At 41.6% G+C, this 19,787-nt stretch overlaps 1 protein-coding gene across 3 annotated transcripts in view; it reads left to right on the forward strand.

Annotated features, from left to right (window-relative positions):
* Window positions 1–19,787, forward strand: part of mcc (MCC regulator of WNT signaling pathway) — a 193,863-nt gene that overhangs the window by 105,623 nt on the left and 68,453 nt on the right. For all 3 annotated transcript variants that reach the window (XM_043710801.1, XM_043710810.1, XM_043710820.1), the window contains 2 exons: window positions 5,628–5,791; window positions 7,632–7,838. In XM_043710801.1, coding sequence (XP_043566736.1) covers window positions 5,628–5,791; window positions 7,632–7,838 — 371 coding nt within the window. The remainder of the gene's footprint in view (window positions 1–5,627; window positions 5,792–7,631; window positions 7,839–19,787) is intronic.

Below are 19,787 nucleotides of genomic sequence, written 5' to 3' on the forward strand. Positions count from 1 at the left end.
CAAACAATATTAAATTTGAATGACTCATCATGACAAATTCCTTGATGGCCACGCTGCATCTATTTTTGCAAGTGTTTCAGTCTTTTCATAGCTCCTCCTTTGCTCTGATTTTTTTTCCAAAACTCCTCTTTACCTCAGCAATGTGGATCCTTTCGGTGGCAAAAGCTTCCTCATGAAAGTGAAACCCTGCTGGAAATCTCTCAACCATGAGTGAAAATGTAGTTAAGACCACCATTACATCATTTCTCCTGAAGTCCACCCAGTCTACTCTTGCCATCGTTGCTTTAGCATAAGAAAAATGAGCTCTAAAATGGGTAGATTTTTAAATTAAGCCAAAGCAAATTACTGAGATACTGTACGTTTGATTTGGATAAATGTGTAGTGTATTGCTTTTGGTAAAATAAACATGGGTAGGACTTGCACAGTTAATGGTTGGGCCCTGTTGTGTTGAACAGAGAGACCTAGGAGTTCAGGTACAGAATTCTTTAAAAATTGTATCACAGGTAGATGGGTTAAGAAGGTGGTTAGCACACTCGCCTTCATTGCTCAAACCACTGAGTATAAGTGTGTTGAGGTCACATAGAGGTTATATAGATGTAGAGGATTTTCATGAGGCCACTTTTGGAGTAATGTGTACAGTTCTAGTCACCCCGATTTAGAAAGGATATTACAGTGCATCATCCGCCGTCACTTCCGCCACCTCCAAACAGACCCCAGCACCAAGGATATATTTCCCTCCCCTCCCCTATCAGCTTTCCGTAGAGACCACTCCCTCCGCGACTCCCTTGTCAGATCCACACCCCTCACCGACCCAACCTCCACTCCCGGCACCTTCCCTTGCAACCGCAGGAGGTGCAACACTTGCGCCCACACCTCCCCCCTCACTTCTCTCCAAGGCCCCAAAGGAAACTTCCATATCCGCCACAGATTCACCTGCACCTCCACCCACATCATCTACTGCATCCGCTGCAGCCGGTGTGGCCACCTCTATATTGGGGAGACAGGCCGCCTACTTGCGGAGCGATTCAGAGAGCACCTCTGGGCCACCCGGACGAACCAACCCAACCAACCTGTGGCACAGCATTTCAACTCCCCCCCCCACTCCGCAGAAGCTCTCTGCCTCTCTCTACAAAGATTTCAGTGAGTCCCTCTCTCACTGCACACTTTCCACCTATCACATTTCCAACGCCCCTCCTCCAAGTCCCTCCTCCCTACCTTTTATCTTCTCCTGCTGAACACTCTCTGCTCATTCCTGAAGAAGGGCCTGTGCCCGAAACGTCGAATCTCCTGTTCCCTGGATGCTGCCTGACCTGCTGTGCTGTTCCAGCAATAAAGTTTCAACTATTATTAAATTGGAGAAGGTTCAGAAAAGGTATACCAGGATGTTGCTGGGAATGGAAGAATGGAGCTGTAGGAAGAGGTTGGATAGACTGGGACTTTTGTCACTAGAACATAGGAGGTTGAAGGGTGACCTTACAAAGGTTATAGAATCAGGAGTGGCATATATAAGGTGAGTAGCAAAGGTCTTTTTCCCCAGTGGCATATTTTTAAGGTGAAAGGATAAAGATTTAAAAGGGACCTGTGGGGCATTTTTTTTTTTCACAGGATGGTTCATATGTTCATAAGATATAGGAGCAGAATTAGGCCTTCTAGGAGCAGAATAGACCAGAATTTGGCCCATTGAGTCTGCTGTGCCATTCGATCAGGGCTGATATGCTCCTCACCCCCATTTTCCTGACTTCTCTCCATATTAATCCATTACCAATTAAAAATCTGTCTAACTCCTCCTTATATTTACTCACTGTCCAAACATCCAGTGCATTTAGGTTAGTGAATTCCACAGATTCACAGCCCTTTGGGAGAAGTAGTTTCTCCTCAACTCTGTTTTAAATTTGCTACCCCTTATCGTAAGACCTCTCTCGTCCTAGAATGCCTCACAAGAGGAAGCATCTGCTCCACACCTTTTTATTATTTTGATTACCTCAATTTGATCTCCCCTCATTCTTCTAAATTCCAGAGAGTATTGGCCTAAACTGTTCAATCTCTCTATGACAAACCCCTCATCTCTGGGATCCATCTAGTGAACCTCCTCTGAATTTCCTCCAATGTCACTACTACATCTTTCCTCAAATAAGGAGACCAAAACTCTGCATAATACTCCAGGCGTGGTCTCACCAATCCTTGTATCGTTGCAACAATACTTCCTTAGCTTTATAATCTGTTCCTTTCACTATAAAAGCCAACATTCCATTCACTTTGTTCATTATCTGCAGTACCTGCATGCTAGTTTTTTGTGACTTGTGAATGAGGACACTCCGATCCCTCTGCACTGGAGCACCTTGAATTCTCTGCCCATTTAGATAATGGGTTGCCTTTTTTTTCAACCAAAATGCATGACCTCACACTTATCCACTTTAAACTCCTTCTGCCACATTTTGGCCCACTCTCCTAACTTGTCTATAGCCATTTCTTCCTCATTGCAATTTACCGTCCCACCTGTTTTTGTGTTGTCCGCAAATTTGGCTATAGATCCTTCTATCCCTGTATTGTTAATGTAGATTGTAAATAGCTGAGGTCCAAGAACTGAACCCTTTGGCACCCCACTAGTTACATCTTGCCATCCAGGAAAAAAACCATTTATCCTGACTCTGCTTTCTGTCCATCAGCCAGTCATCTATCCAAGCTAATTAATTACCCCAGTCGCACATGATTCAACCTTGTGAATTAATCTTTTGTGAGGCACCTTGTGAAATGTCTTCCAGAAATCCAGATATATTACATCTAGAAATCGCCATTATCCACTTTGCTTGTTGCATCTTTGAAGAACTCTAGCAAATTAGTCAAGCGAGATTTGCCCTTCATAAAACCATGCTGACTTTGGATAGTGTATTGACTTTCCAAATGTCCTGATAATGCTTTCTTGATGATTGAATTTAACAGTTTTCCAACTAACTGGTCTGTATTTTTCCATATTTTGCTTCCTTTTTGAATAAGGGCTTTACATTAGCATTTTTGCAATCCACTGGAACCTTTCTCATGTCCAGGGAATTTTGGAATATTGTAGCCATTGGATCCACTCTCTTCGCCGCCATTTCCTTTTAATACCATATGATGTAGGCCATCAGGCCCAGGGGACTTGTCTGCCCTCAATCATACTAGTTTACTGAATACCTTTTCCCTATCAATGTTGATTGTTCTCAGTTCTACCCTTTCTATCGCCTTTGACTTGTCTGTTCCAATAGGAACGGTGCTATTGTCCTCTATTGTGAAAACTGAGGCATAGTATTGATTTGGCATCTGTGCCATTTCAGTGTTCCTCACTATTACCTGTCTGGTTTCATCTTCCAAGATGGAATGAACTTTTAGAGGAAGTGGTAGATGCAGGTAAAGTTACAGCATTTAAAAGACATTTGGATAGGAACATGAATAGGAAAATATGGAGGGATATGGGCCAAATGCCTGGAAGTTAAACTAGTTTAGTTTGGTAAACTTGATTGGCGTTGACTAGTTGGACCAAAGCACCTGCTCCCATGCTGTTTGACTATGACTCTGACTCTACTGTGAATACTTAAAATCTGCAATAAAAACAAAATTGTTCCAACCCTCATAGGTAAGACTTTATCTATTCTGATGAAAGGACATTAACATAAAATGTTAACCATTTCTTTCTTTGCACTTTTTGCGATGGCAGGGGAAGATGGGTTGGTGGGGGGCATGCACCTGACAAGGGAGTTAAGGAGGGAATGGTCTCTCCGAAACAGAGCTGGGAGGGGAAATATATCTCTGGTGGTGAGATCTGTTTCTAGGTGGTGGAAGATGATGTGATGTATCTCGAGGTCGATGGAGTGGAATGTGAGGACCAGGGGTGTTATGTTCTTGTTGCGATTCTTTGAACACTGCCTGATTTGAGTGTTTTCATAATTTTCTATTTGTACTCAAGGTTCTCAATTTGCTGTATGGTCTAGAATAACATTAAGACATAAGCACAGATGCAAGGTAGAGTGGAAAACAGAAGAGATAAATGATAAAAATAATGATGCAAGGCAAAAGAAAACTAATTGCAAAATCAAAGTAAAGATGCTTGCAGGCAAGGTCTCAAAGGAAACTAGGAGAGCCATCAAACTCAGTTGCCTTCTTAAAAACAAACTGACAATGGCAAAACTTGTGTCCATACCTCCCCCACGCCTTCGTCCAAGGTCCCAAAGGATCCTTTCACATCCAACAGAAATTTATCTGTACTTCCACCTGTGTCATCAGATCCATTGCATTAGATGTAGTCTCCTCTACATTGGGGAGACAGGATGCCAACTTGCAGATAGTTTCGGAGAACATCTCTGGGACACACACACACCAACCAACCCCATCGTCCTGTGGCTGAACACTTTAACTGCTCCTCCCACTCCGTCAAGGACATGCAGGTCCTCGGCCGCCTCCATCGCAAAACCCTAACCACCCGACGCCTGGAGGAAAAACGCCTCATCTTCCACCTTGGGACCCTCCAACTGCACATGATTAATGTGGATTTCACCAGTTGCCCACACCCCCCCCCCCCCCCCCCCCCCCCCCCCCCACCTTATCCAAAACCCTATCCAATTTGGCACCACCTCTTGAACGGTCCTATCTATCTATGTTCCTTCCCATCTATCTGCTCCACCTTCCTCCCTGACCTATCATTTTCACCCCGACCTTCATCTACCTAGTGCATTCCCTGCTACCTCCTCCCATTTATCTCTCAACCCCCTTGGCCCACAAGCCTCATTCCTGATGAAGGGCTTATGCCTGAAACATCGACTATCCTACTCTGACTGGCTGTGCTTTTCTTGGATATTAGCAAAGTTAAGAGCTTCTTCAGGCTCATGCCCGAATCGTCGATTCTCCTGCTCCTTGGATGCTGCCTGACCTGTGCTTTTCCAGCAACACATTTTCAGCTCTGATCTCCAGCATCTGCTGTCCTCACTTTCTCCTATTAGCAAAGTTAAACAAAGCAAAATGGCCCCAGCTTGTACAAATTATAATACTTTTCTACTATATTGTTCAATATCTACAGTGGTTGAGTATAGGATACATGTTGAAGAAATCAGTTTGTAGTCAGGTCTTGATTGTCATTTGCATTTCATCTTTGAGTAATAAGTTAGTATTTAAGTACTAGTGAAAGAAAGACAATTACAAACAAGTCAATATCCATATGGTCATTTAAACGGAAAATTTACCTACTAGGCAGCCCCCTGGTTCTGGAACGTTCCCTGTAATACGTTCGGGCTGCGGTAAGCCGCGGGTAACTGAAACAGCAGAAGCAGGCTCCATGGAATACAGTGATCTGAAAACCTGGAGTGGAGCGTGATGGCTGGGGGACTGGAAGACCTGGAACAGAGCAGTTATGGCCAGCAGACTGGAAAGCCGGACCAGAGCGCAAAGGACAGGCACAGTGACTCCTAAATGTTGATCTGTAACTGTGACTTTTATAAGATATATAGAAAATACAAGATTTGTTGGCCACAAGTAAGGGGTCTACTTATACATGAGATTGAATTGCACATGAGTATATATCGTAGTTTACATGAAATTCTATTGTTTTAAGCTATCAGCAGTAATCATGAAATGAACACTTATGCTTTTTTTGATGTTAGATAACTGTAGTGACCTCAACTCAGAGCTCCAGAGGGTATTGACTGGGCTAGAGAATGTAGTTTGTGGAAGGAAGAAGAGCAGTTGCAGTCTTTCAGTGGCAGAAGTGGACAGACACATTGAACAACTAACAACTGCCAGTGAGCACTGTGACCTGGCTATAAAGGTAATTATTTACTTGATTCAACAATATTTTGGCCATGAATTTCATTTTGCCTACTTTCATGTCACTATTTGAAATGTTTGTTTTGCATCAGACGCCTGTGCGGTCTGTGGTTTAACTCATATACCACACCGAGGCATTGAGACAACTCCTCATGTTTGATCACACATGGTCTCGCTGCTATTGGTATGTGATATACTTTAAAAAAAATCTGTCTTGCCTCTGTAGTACCGTACATAAATATTTGGACATGTAAATTTGCCTGATGTGTATCCCTGTGATGGTTCTGTAATTATGCCAAAGATCCATCTTCTGGATGTGCAGCAAACATTCCATTCTCAGCCAGTACTATGAAAAGAAAATTGATTGGTCATTCAGTCCCAATGGCTAATACAACAAAAACAATCTCATAAAATCACTGACACAAATTTCTGTATGTAATGGGGTTATTCTACCACAAAAGCTTTGAGAACTTTGTGAAAAATGTAATAAAGTACTGAGTATTTTTTTAATAGAATATTTTCAAAGGTTAGCTGAGAGTTTTGAGCTAGGCTAGATTCATGGCATATATTTTTCTGTCCATTCATAGATTAATATAGGAATTATCCATTGTCCGCTTGACTTTGTGGCAATATATTTCTACTGTACATCAGTTGAGCAAAACCAGCTTTGAGCAAATATTGAGCTTTGTCTTATCTCCTTATTCTTTAGGTAGATAGAAGGGATTGTTTATTATATCACACTTCAGGGCAAAAATGACTGTTGAAATTAGTATTTACCTATTATTTACATTGAAATATTCCAGTGACTAAATGGGAGCAAATTAAAAGCAATTTAACTTCTTAGAAGGAGGAACAATATGGATTGATTAGCAAGAAATAGACTGATAACAGCAACCAACCAAGTAAAATAAAATTTTGATGTTTATCTAGCAAGTTGATCTCCCTTTCATGTCTTGAGTGTACAGAACAAACCATTCCTACATGGGTATGGAAGGTAAGGGTGATGTTTGAAATGTTTGCTTTATATCAGACACCTGTGCACTCTAGTGTACCTTGTAGACCACAGTAGGCATTGAGACAGCTCCTCATATTGATCACACGTGGTCTTGGTGTTCTTGGTATGCGATATCCTTTTTTTATAAAAAAACCCTCTTGCCTCTATAGTACCATTATAAATATCTGGGCATGTAAATTTTGTTAGTGTGTATCCCTGTGATGGTTCTGTAATTATGCCAAAGATCCATCTTTTGGATGTGCAGCAAACGTGCCTTTATCAGCCAGTATTATGAAAAGAAAATTGATTGGTCATTCAGTCCCATTGGCTAATATCACAAAAACCATCTCAAACACAATGAGACAAATTTCTGCATGTAATGAATTCATTCTGCCACAACAGTTTTGAGAATTTCGCGAAAAATGTAATAAAATATTGAGTTTTTAAAATGTTTTCAGAAGTTAGCGGAGTCTTGGGTAGGCTAGATTCATGGTATATATTTTTCTGTCTGTTCATAGATTAATATTAGAATTGTTCACTGCTTGACTTTCTGGCAGTATCTTCCCTTCACCTCAGGGCCTGAGGATGTAACCTTTACTGACATCTGTGCCTTTATAAGGTATCAGTGAATCGCCAGAAATATTGTCCTATCTGATTGAGTTAAACTGATCTGCAGATGGGTTTGAAAGATCCATTGAAGGAGATTTCCCCTGGTCAGCTTTGATCCTGATCCACCAAATAAATTTGGTTTTGACCTAGTTACTTGAAAAAAATTTGCAAACACTAAAACTGCCACACAATAATAATGAAGTACATTTCATTTGCACTTATGTAACATTATTAACAGACTGTGGAGGAAATTGAGGGAGTATTGGGGCGTGGCTTCTATCCAACCCTTGCTGAAGAGAGATCTCGATGGGAGAAGGAGTTAGCAGCTCTTCGGGAAGAAAACGAAAGCCTCACGGCAATGCTGTGTAGCAAAGAGGATGACCTAAACAGGACAAAGGCTACAATGAATGCTATTCGTGAAGAAAGGGACCGTTTGCGAAGGAGGGTAAGTATATCTGCTCTGCAACAAGTTTACAATAGGCTGAACAAGTAAAATATAAACTTTCATATAACGTGAAACATTTACTAGACTTTCCAAAAGTCTCAATGCTAAATAACACACACATTGCACAATGTACAAGACCAGTATTAACATTCCAAATCTTCTGTTCATCTAAATACTTTAAATTCATGTTGGCCATTGTTATTACAGTTATTTCTCATTTATACTAGTGAATTCCATTTTTTTCATTTTGTTTTTCAATTATTTTTATTTGTTTGTTGTTTTTTATTCCTGGATTTTCTTGCTGATCTATTTGTTTCCTTTTTCCCAACTCCTCCTGAATTTTGGATGATTCAGATGAATATCAGATATATCAGAAATTGACAGTAATTTACATACCTGTGATGATGTGACAGTGAGCAAGGCTCCTATTTTATGCCCTAAACAAATGTCTTTTATATTGATATCAATTGTTAAGAAAATCAGATTGAATTGAAGACCAGCAGTCACCATGGTGCGGATATTTATTGCCCTCTGTTTGAATGTCATATGTAGGCCAGACCAGATAGATGTTTCTTGCTGGCTTGATTAATCTAAAAGTACTTTTTAACCAAACTCTAACTGAATGGATTTCTAATTCTTTAAGTTTTTTGGGGAAAAGGTTGTGCCTAATGCTCTTGAATGTATAATTATTTCAAAAAGATGTAAGTTAATGGTTGAAGCTTAACTTTTAAAAATATTCTTCATACTGTTTGTTGTAAATTATTTTATCTCTTTCTATGGTTTATGATGATTCATTCCGGTTATTGTAGTCTCTGAGTAGGGTAACAACTATTCCTTCTGTAAATTTTGTATGTGTATCTGACGATCTGTCCTGCATTTGGTTGCATTGCCAATTTCAGACACACTTGACTCTCCCATTGCCTCATGCCCTTCCCCCACTTCTGTGAAAAAATGCCATTTATTTGCAGGTTTGCCTTTGGAAATGCCAGATATCTGAATCTATCTTGTGCAGCATTGCTCCAGTGACTCATTTAAATAATGCAATACTGGCAGTACATTGTCTCATCCTTCAGGGCAAGTGAACATCATTGTTCTCTACAGAGGAACCTTGATTATGTAAAGGACACAGGCGATGAGTATTTTGCTCGGTTAATCGAATTCCAGATAATCAAATGCCGGGTAGCATTGTTTAGCCGAGCATCGGGACCTAGTGATCTTGCTGGATAATCCGATATTTGAATAATCGAATGCTGGATAATCGAGGTTGCTCTGTATTTGTTTGCCTGTTCCTTTCTTGAGGCGATAGTGGTGAGCTGTAGTCTTGAACTGCTACAGTCCATGTGGCTACAATGCTGTGTTAGGATTATGAAAGTACTAAACAGCTTGGAGCTTCTCTTAGAAACTTGAAAATATAAACTTCATATCTCCTCTGCACATTTCAACTACTTACCAGGAAGTGGACAACTAAATAAGACCTTTGTGAAGCAAGATCCTGAGAACCATTTGCCAATCTCACCCAGATGTTTTCCTCCCTATGTTAGCTGACACTGTTAACAGTTCTCTCACTTAAGGCAACATCCTGCTTTGTCTGATGTCATCACCCCTCTTGAATGAGCAAACACTTGACCTCATTATCTTTGCCCTTTAAATGTGTTGTTGCTCACAGCATCCATTCTCATCTTTCATGCAACTCCATGTCTAACTCCCTCCAGTCAGATTTCTGGATTCCATTTTTGAAATTGATGTCATCAAGGTTGCAAGTGTCATCTTATGCAAGATTGACAAAAAAAAATCCATTTGTAATCTTTGATATGGCTGGCCACATCAAAATCAACATATCTCCACAATTGTTGGCTGGGTAGCATTGCATTCTTTTTCTTCTATGTCACTGGATAGTTTTTTCAATGGCTTCTCTTCCCACTTCTTCACCACCTCTGCTGACTCCATTTCTGATGCTGAAGTATTAGGTTGTATGTCTGAACAGCAATTTCATCCAGTTAAACATTGGGAAGATTGAAGCCATTGTCTTTGGGTCCAGCTTCGATCTCAATTAACTGGCTACCCATATTGTGCACTTCTCTCAAATGTCTGAGACTGAACCAGACTTAACAAACTTTTGGAAGCATTTGACTCTGAGTTGAGCTTGTGACCATGTATCCATGCTGTCATTTAAAAGCCTCTATTTTCATCTTTGTGATATCACACAACTTTGTCCTGCCACAATCATCATTCCTCATCCATTCACTTTCACCTCTGTACTTAAGAAATTCAGTGCACTCTTAACTGTCCTCTCATGCATTGCCCTCTTAAGTTTGTCCAAAGCTCTAGACTTATTCATGCCAATTCAGCTTGCTGATCATCCCTTGGCTCACTGATGTAGGCTGGCTCCAAATTGGAACTCAGTTGGGGCACCTGTGGGAGAGGAGCAAAGAGGAGCATATCTGACGGTGAGCAGTGACCGTGCAGCTTGCAGATAAAGGCCTGAGGCCCAAGTCAAGCTCAGTCAGAGCAGCAGCGGGAGAGGAGCAGGTGGAATCGTCGCTGAATCCAGGGACACAGCTCCTGTAGCTATACCAAGGTTCATAATGTGAAAGAGGATTGGTTGCTTAGGTACTAGCTTTAGGAGGGAGGCAGTGTGTCAGTTCTTTACTTGACATTTGTAATTTGTTAGGATGGTGTGAGAGTGTGAGATTAGTAGGTAAGATTGAGTAATTGGTTCCTATTAAATCACTTATAATTGTTAAGGATCACAATGGTAGGAGAACTCAGCCCTATGAAATGCTTCTCCTGCAATATGTGGGAAATCCGGAACACTGCCAATGTCCATGCGGACCCTGCATGCAGGAATTGTGTTCAGCTCCTGATTGCGCAGGTATGGATGGACTGTCAGTGGAGCATCTATGATGCTGAAGATATGATGGAAAGCGAGTTTAGTGAGTTAGCCACACCACAAGCAAGGGTAATACAGGCAGAAAAGTTTTAGGTGACCTACAGGTAAGCCAAGGCAGGTAGTACAGCAGTCCACTTTGACCACCCTGCTCTCAAACAGATATATTATGTTGGATACTGTTGGGGGTTTGGGGGCTGGTTTTAGCCCTCTGGGAAAGCTGCAACAGCGAAGTTTATGGCAACATGGTTTGGTCAGCTGCACAGCAGAAGAGCAAAAAGACTACAAGAGCTTTAATGATAGGGGACTCAGTTGTTAGGGAACTGACAGACCGTTCGGTGGCAACAAATGAGACTTTCGAATGGTATACAACAAATGAAAAGAACTGCAGATGCTGAAAATCAGAAACAAAAACAGAAGTTGCTGGAAAAACTCAGCATGTATGGTAGTATCTGTAGAGAGAAAACAGAGTTAACGTTTTAGGTTCTCCTTCAGCTTTGTTTCTGCAATTTCTGTTTTTGTCTGTTGAATGGTAAGTTGCCTCCTTGATGCCAGGCTGGGGATGTCTCTGAGCAGCTGCAGGGCATTGTGAAGGGATAGAATGAACAGCTAGCAGTTGCAGTGCATGTCAGTTTCAACAACATGGGCTAATAAACAAGTGAGGTCCTGCAACAGAAACATCAAGTGTTTGGGAGTAGATTAAAGAGGAAGACTATTAATGTAATCCAAACAACTTAAACTTAATAGTCTTCCTCTTTAATTAGATTAGATTACTTACAGATTAGATTAGATTAGATTACTTACAGTGTGGAAACAGGCCCTTCGGCCCAACAAGTCCACACCGACCCGCCGAAGTGCAACCCACCCATACTCCTACATTTACCCCTTTAACTTAACACTACGGGCAATTTAGCATGGCCAATTCACCTGACCCGCACATCTTTGTGACTATGGGAGGAAACCGGAGCACCCGGAGGAAACCCACGTAGACACGGGGAGAATGTGCAAACTCTACACAGTCAGTCACCTGAGTCGGGAATTGAACCTGGGTCTCTGGCGCTGTGAGGCAGCAGTGCTAACCACTGTGCCACCGTGCCGCCCACTATACTCTCAAACTCTCGATATTCCTGTTGCAAGACGTCACATTTATTTTGTCCCTTTTAGGTTTTTAAACCCTACCCACATAGCCTGTTTTTAGTTTCTAAGGTCTACCCACACTGTCTCATGTGAGATCAAAAAGGGACAGTTACTTTGCTGTAATTATACTGTAGGCCTCCCAACATCAGTGGGAGATAGAGGGGCAGATATGTAGGCAAATCACACAGCTGTGAGAGAAATAGGGTTATAGTTGTTAGGGGGTATCAACTTTGCAAACGTTAACTGGGATCGCCTTGGTGTGAAAGGATTAAACTGGATGGATTTAAGTGCATCCAGGAGATGCTATGTAGGTAGTCCTAATAGACATTGAGCAGTGCTAGACCAAATCCAAGAAGTTAAGCCAGTCAAGCAGTTGAAGTTTTGGTGGGTAGCGACTATGACTCTTAAGTTTCAAAGTCATTATGGAAAGGGATAAGGATAGTGTAGAAGTTAAGTGTCTTAACTTGGGGGAGTCCAATTTCAATATCATTAGACAGGAACAGACAAACAGACTGGGAGCAGCTACTTGCAGGTAAGTCCACATTTGGAAAGTGGGAGTCTTTTAAAAGTAATACAGTGAGAATTCAGGGCTGTTGTGTTCCCCTAAGAGTGAAGAGTAAGGCCAGCAAGTCCAGGGAACCTTGGATGTCAAGGGATAGCAAGTGATAGGTTACTTCCTTTTTCTTTACCAATGTAAAGTATCGTGCATTAAAACAGGGGAAGTGCTTCAGAAATATAGTGTGTGGGAGAGGTACTTAAAAAGGAATTAGGAGAACAGAGAAGGGCCATAAAATATCTTTGGCAGATGAGATGAAGTAAAGTCCCAAGGCATTTTACAAGTACGTTAAGAGTAAGAGGATTACTGGGAAAGAGTGGGATTTATTAGAGACCATAGGGGCAACCTATACATGGAGCCAGAGAATGTGGTGAGGCCTTAAGTGAACATTCCTTCCCTGTTTTTGCAGAAGAGAAAGACATTGTAGCTGCAGATTTCAGCTGTGAATGTGAGATTCTAGAATATATTAACATTAATATGAAGGAGGCATCAGGTGTTTTAGCAGGCAAAAAGGTACATAAATCTCCAGGACCTTCTGAGAAATATTCCACGCTGCTATGGGAAGTAAAGGGAGAAACTGCTTGGCCTTGGTGGAGATATTTAAAAGCTTGTCGACTACAGGTAAGTGCTAAATGATTGGAGGAGAGCTAATGTTCTTTTTTTTTCATTAAGGGCATCAGACAAAGGTCAGGTAATTGCAGACCAGTTAGTCTAAGGTCAAGTGTCGGAAAATTATTGGAACAAATTCTGAGGGACAGAATTAATCAAAATTTGGAAAAACAGGGATTGATCAGGGATAATCAGTATGGATTTATTACAAGTAAAGCCTGCCTGACTAATTCAATTGCATTTTTTGAAAAAGTAACAAAAAGATTGAGTGTAATGTAGTTGATGGAGTTTACATAGACTTTAATAAAGTTTTTGACAAGTTCCACATAAAAAGCTGGTCCAAAAGGTAAGAGCCCAAAAAAATGTCCATGGGATCCAAGGCAAGTTGGTAAACTGGCATCTAAAATTGGTTTTCAAATCGGAGGCAAAGGGTGGTGGTGGAGGGTTACTTTTGTGATTGGAAGCCTGTGACCAGTGATGTACCACGGTGTTGAAACCCTTGCTGTTTGTTCTGTACATTAATAACTTGGATGTGAATACTGAAGTATAATCAGTCATTTTATAACATGAAAATTGGTGATGGTATTGATTGTAGCATAAGGTTACAATCTGGTATTGACCTGAGCAATTGCAGCTTGCATTTACCAGAAATAAATTAAGTTGATACATTTTGGGAGGTCTAATAAGTCCTCCACAGGGAGGAACAAAAGGACCTTGGTGTACAAATCATTGAATTATAGCATCTGTACAGTGTGGATCTTCTGAAGAGCATCCCACCCAGAACCACTCCTCTACCCTTATAACCCTGCATTTCCCAGAGCAAATTCACCTAGCCTGCATATCCCTGGATACTATGGGCAATTTAGCATGGCCAATCCCCCCCTGCCCCGCACAACTTTGGAATCTGGGAGGAAACCAGAACACCTAGAGGAAATTCACATAGACATGGGGAGAGGGAAGGATTTAGGGTAATCCAAAATGGAGGATGGGAAAAATTTCTGGCCGTAACAGTCTGCTCCTTTTTTGAGGTATTTTTGGTATCGGAGGTGATTTCCTTGAATTCCAGGGAAAAAACATCAAAACAACAGCACTTTTAAAAGGAGAAAGACAGACAATTGCAGCGAGTGCATGGTCTGTAAGGGAGAGAGAGAAAGAAAACCATGCTGCTAACTGACACAGCAGTGAATCTGCATGGTTACTGCCTTTGCTGTTTGAATTCATGTATCGCTGGACATCAGTGTGTGTCTAGGAAAGCTTGACAAGCAGCAAAATTCACAACTCATCTTTGAAGAACCTGTTTGGGAGAGGAACAGACGAGTAAATAGTTTTTAAATATAGCCATGCTGTAAATCTACAATAGTGAGTAGAGTGGGTTCTCTCTTGTTGAATGTTATTATTGGGATCTGTCCCTTGATTAAGTTTCAAAAATAATAAGCCATAAGTATTAAGTTAGCTTGAAGCAGTGTTTTGTAAAGCAATAAGACCGTGCTATTTAGATTGGAAGGAGCAAAATTGTCTTTAGTAGAGTGATATGCTCCTCTTGTTGGATGTGGGAGTTTCAGGAGAGTTTAAGGGTTACTGAGGATTATATCTGCAATAAATGTCATTGGGTGCGAATCCTGTCAGATGGAATGGATTGGTTGGAGTGACAGTTGGAGGTAATGAGGAATTTATAAGAACTAGGGGGTGTGATGGAGGCCAGTTATAAGAAGGGAGAAAAGCTGCAGATACGGTCAGGGAGATGGGTTAACTCCAAGAAAGGTAGGAGAGGTAGGCAGGTAGTACAGGGGTCTTCTATGGCTATCCCCATTTCAAACTAGTATGCTGGTTTGGAAAATGTAGGAGGTGATGAACTTTCAAGAGAATGTAGCACAAACAGCCAAGTTTCTGGTATTGAGACTGGATCTGATGTAATGAGGGTACATCTGGTTCCAAGCAATCGGTTGTGTTTGGGGACACTCTAGTCAGGGGCACAGACAGATGTTTCTGCTGCCAACAGTGAAAAATCAGAATGACATATTGCTTTCCTGGTGCCAGGATCAAGGATGTCTCAGAGAGGGTGCAAAATATTCTCAAAGGGGAGAGGGACCAGCAGGAGGTCATTGTGCACATTGGTACCAACGACATGAGATTCTGAGGGGAGAATATAAAAAGTTAGGCAGAAATTTAAAAAGGAGGTCCTCGAGGGTATTATTATCTGGATTACTCCCAGTGCTACGAGCTAGTGAGGGTAAGAATAGGAGACTAGAACTGAAGCGTAGGTGTATGGGAGAAGGATTCACATTTTTGGATTATTAGAATCTCTTCTGGAGTAGAAGTAACCTGTACAAGAAGGATGGATTGCACCTGAATTGGAAGAGGACTAACATACAGGCAGGGAGATTTGCAAGAGCTGCTGGATAGGATTTAAGCTAATGGGGGGGTGGGGGGGGGGGTGTTGGAAAGGAGGAGGAGACAATCCAGGGAGATACTGAGGAAACAGATCAATCTGAGACTGGTACAGTTGAGAATAGAAACGTGTCAAACAGTCAGGGCAGGCAGGAACAAAGCCGAGAACAGGGTAGGACTGATAACTTAAACTGCATTTATTTCGATGCAAGAAGCCTAACCGGGAAGGCAAATGAGCTCGGCATGGCTAGGAACATGGGACTGGGATATCAGAGCAATTACAGAGATATGGCACAGGGATGGACAGGATTGGCAGCTTAATGTTCCAGGATACGAACACTTTGGGAAAGGTAGAAAGGGAGGCAAGAGAGGAGGGGGAGTAACGTTTTGATAAGGGTTAGCATTACAGCTGTACTGAGGCAGGATATTCCCACACATACATCCAGGGAAGCTATTTGGGTGGAACTGAGAAATAAGAAAAGGATGATCACCTTATTGGGATTGTATTATACACTCCTTAATAGTCAGCGGGAAATTGAGAAACAAACTTGTAAGGAGATCTTGGCTATCTGCAAGAATAATAGGGTGGTTTTGGTAGGGGATTTTAACTTTCCAAACATAGACTGGGACTGCCATAGTGTTAAGGGTTCAGATGGAGAGGAATTTGTTAAGAGTGTACAAGAAAATTTTCTGATTCAATATGTGGATGTACTTACTAGAGAAGGTGCAAAACTTGACTTATTTTTGGGAAATAAGGCAGGGCAGGTGACTGAGGTATTGGGGAGTTGGAGCACTTTGGGGCTAGCGACCAGAACTCTCTTAGTTTTAGAATGGTGATAGAAAAGGATAGACCTAAAAGTTGAAGTTCTAAATTGGAGGAAGGCTAATTTTGACAGTATTAAGCAAGAACGTTCAAAAGCTGATTGGGTGCAGATGTTCACAGATAAAGGGACGACTGGAAAATGGGAAGCCTTCAGAAATGAGATAACGAGAATCCAGAGAAAGTATATTCCAGTTAGGATGCAAGGAAAGGCTGGGAGATATAGGGAATGCTGAATGACTAGAGAAATTGAGGGTTTGGTTAAGAAAAAGAAGGAAGCATATGTCAGGTATCGACAGGAAAAATTGAGAGAATCCTTAGAATATAAAGGAAGTAGGAGTATACTTAAGAGGGAATTCAGGAGGGCAAAAAGGGAACATGAGATAGCTTTGGCAAATAAGAGAATTCAAAGGCTTGTTACAAATACATTAAGGACAAAAGGGTAACTAGGGAGCAAATAGGGCCCCTCAAAGATCAGCAAGGGGGCCTTTGTGTGGAGCCGCAGGAGATGGGGGAGATACTGAATGAGTATTTGTGGAGAAGAACTGGAAGACATAGAATGTAGGGAAATAGATGCTGACATCTTGAAAACTGTCCATATTACAGAGGAGGAAGTGCTGGGTGTTTTGAAATGCATAAAGGTAGATAAATCCCCAGGACCTGATCAGGTGTACCCTAGAACTATGTGGGAAGCTAGGGAAATGATTGCTGGGCCCATTGCTGAGATATTTGTATCATCAAAAGTCACAGGTGAGGTGCCAGAAGACTGGAGATTGGCTAACGTGGTACCATTATTTAAGAAAGGTGGTAAGGACAAGCCAGGGAACTGCCTGACATCATTGGTGGGTAAGTTGTTGGAGGGAATCCTGAGGGACAGGATATACGTGCATTTGGAAAGACCAGGGATTGTCAACATGGCTTTGAGCTTGGGAAATCATGTCTCAAACTTGATTGAGTTTTTTGAAGAAGTAACAAAGAAGATTGAGGAGGGCAGAGTGGTAGTTGTGATCTATATGAACTTCAGTAAGGTGTTCGACAAGGTTCCCCATGGAAGACTCGTTAACAAGGTTAAATCTCAGAATGGAGGGAGAACTAGCCATTTGGATACAGAACTAGCTCATAGGTAGAAGACTGGTGGTGGAGGATTGTTTTTTCAGACTGGAGGCCTGTGACCAGTGAAGTGCCATAAGGATCGTTCTGGGTCATCATATAGATAGATGATTTGGATGTGAACACAGGAGTTATAGTTAGTAAGTTTGCAGATGACACCAAAATTGGAGGTGTATTGGACAGCGAAGGTTACCTTCATTATAACACGATCTTGACCAGATGGGCTAATCGGCTGAGGAGTGGCAGATGGAGTTTAATTTAGATAATTTAAATATGAGGTGGTGCATTTTGGGAAAGCAAATCTTACAGGACTTATGCACTTAATGGTAAGATCGTCAGGAGTGTTGCTGAACAAAGAGACCTTGGAATGCAGGTTCATAGCTCCTTGAAAGTGGAGTCACAGGCAGATGGAATAGTGAAGAAGGCGTTTTGTATGCTTTTCTTTATTGGTCAGACCATTGAGTATAAGAATTGGGACGTCATGCTGTGGCTGTACAGGACTTTGGTTCCTCTGCTGTTGGAAAATTGTGTACAATTCTGGTCCCCTTGCTGTGGGAAGGATGTTGTGAAACTTGAAAGGGTTCAGAAGAGATTTACTAGGATATTGCCGAGGTTAGAAGAATTTCGCTATAGGGAGAGGCTGAACAGGCTGGGGATGTTTTCCCTGGAGCATCGAAGGCTGAGGGGTGACTCATAATAGTTTATAAAAACATTAGGGGCATGGATAGGATAAATAGACAAAGTCTTTTCCCTGGGATGGGTGAGTCCAGAACTAGAGGGCATAGGTTTTGGGTGAGAGAGGAAAGATGTAAAAGAGACCTAAGGGGCAACTTTTTCATGCAGAGGGTGGTGCGTGAATGGAATGAGCCGCCAGAGGGAGTGGTGAAGGCTGGTACAATTGGAAATTCAAAAGGCGTCTGGATGGGTATATGAATAGGGAGGGTTTCGAAGTATATACGCCAAGTGCTGGCAAATGAGATGATTAGGTTGGGATGTCTGGTCAGCATGGATGAGTTGGATCGAAGGGTCTGTTTCTGTGCTGTACATGTCTATGACTGTATAACATACAAACTCTTCACAGACAGCCGAAATAGAATCTGGGTCCCTGGTGCTGTGAGGCAGCAGTGCTAGCCACTGAGCCATCGTGGCATCCATGGATCCTAGAAGGTATCAGCACAGGTAGACAATGGTGTAAAAGGTGTATTTGATATTTGCTTTCATTAGATGAGCTGTACGATAGTGGAGCAAGTAAGTCTTGTTATGACTTATGCCACAGATGGAATGCTGTGTGCATTTCTGGTCACCACATTGTCAGAAGGAAGTGATTGCACTGGAAAGGGTGCAGAAGAAATTAATCAGGATATTGACCTGAGTTGAAAAGTCTCCATTATGATGAGAAACTAGTTTGGCTGGGGTATGTTTTCCATGGAGCAGGGAAGACTGATGAGGGGATCTGATTAACCTATACAAAATTGAGAGGTAGAGGCAGGGTAAGATGTGAGAATCTTTTCCCCATAACAGATGTAAATTAGACCATAGGGCACAATTTTAATGTGAGGAGTAAGTGGTTTTGAGGTGATCTGAGAAAATATGGATTGCGCTACCTGAGAAGGTGGTGGAGTCAAGTACTCTTGCTACACTTAGAAGCATCTAGGTGAGCTCTTAAATTACTAGGGCATAATAGGCTCTTGATCAGGTGCAAATAAGTAGGATTAATGTTTGGTATTTGATTGGCATAGAAATGGTGGGCTGAAGAGCCTGACTCTCTGATATTCTGTGACTGGAAGTCAATCAACTCAAGGATATTAAAATTTTCATATATTTCCAAATCCATCTGCTGCCTACCTCTCCCAAACTCCTTAATCCTCTCCAGCCCCAAAACTCTCAAAAGATCTGTGTATATCTCTTTTTTCCCCCTCTTGAGCCTCCTCAATATTTGATAATTTTACCATTGTTACCTTACCGAGAACCTAAGCTCCGGAACCTTCTCTCTAAATCTCTCCAGCCACCTATGCTCCTTTTCTCTTTTAAGCCACCCATTAAAACCATTTTATCAACATCGGCCTCATATGGTCCAGTTTTACATTTGGCTTCTTAATAGGCTCCTGTGAAGCGCCTTGGGCATTAAAAATCCGGTGAGATTGTAAATTGCTGTTGTTGAATCTGCAGGCAAGTGTTGACAGGATTCAATAGTCCCACAGTGCAACTACACCTCCGAAGTTCAAACCCACAGAAAAAAAAAACCCTTTAAGCTTGCGCCCTGCCTTGTTTGAGTACACAAGACAATAAAATCAAATTTTAATTCTAATTGCAAAATAAAGTGGCAATCATTAAATAATGTATACTATCCTTTGAAGAATTACAGTTGAACACCTATTTATTTATGCTGTTTTGAAATAACTTCGTTAAATCTGTGATGACACATCACTAACCATGCATTGG

The sequence above is a fragment of the Chiloscyllium plagiosum genome, chromosome 2 (genome assembly GCF_004010195.1).
Source record: "Chiloscyllium plagiosum isolate BGI_BamShark_2017 chromosome 2, ASM401019v2, whole genome shotgun sequence".
In the NCBI taxonomy this organism is placed as follows: domain Eukaryota; kingdom Metazoa; phylum Chordata; class Chondrichthyes; order Orectolobiformes; family Hemiscylliidae; genus Chiloscyllium; species Chiloscyllium plagiosum.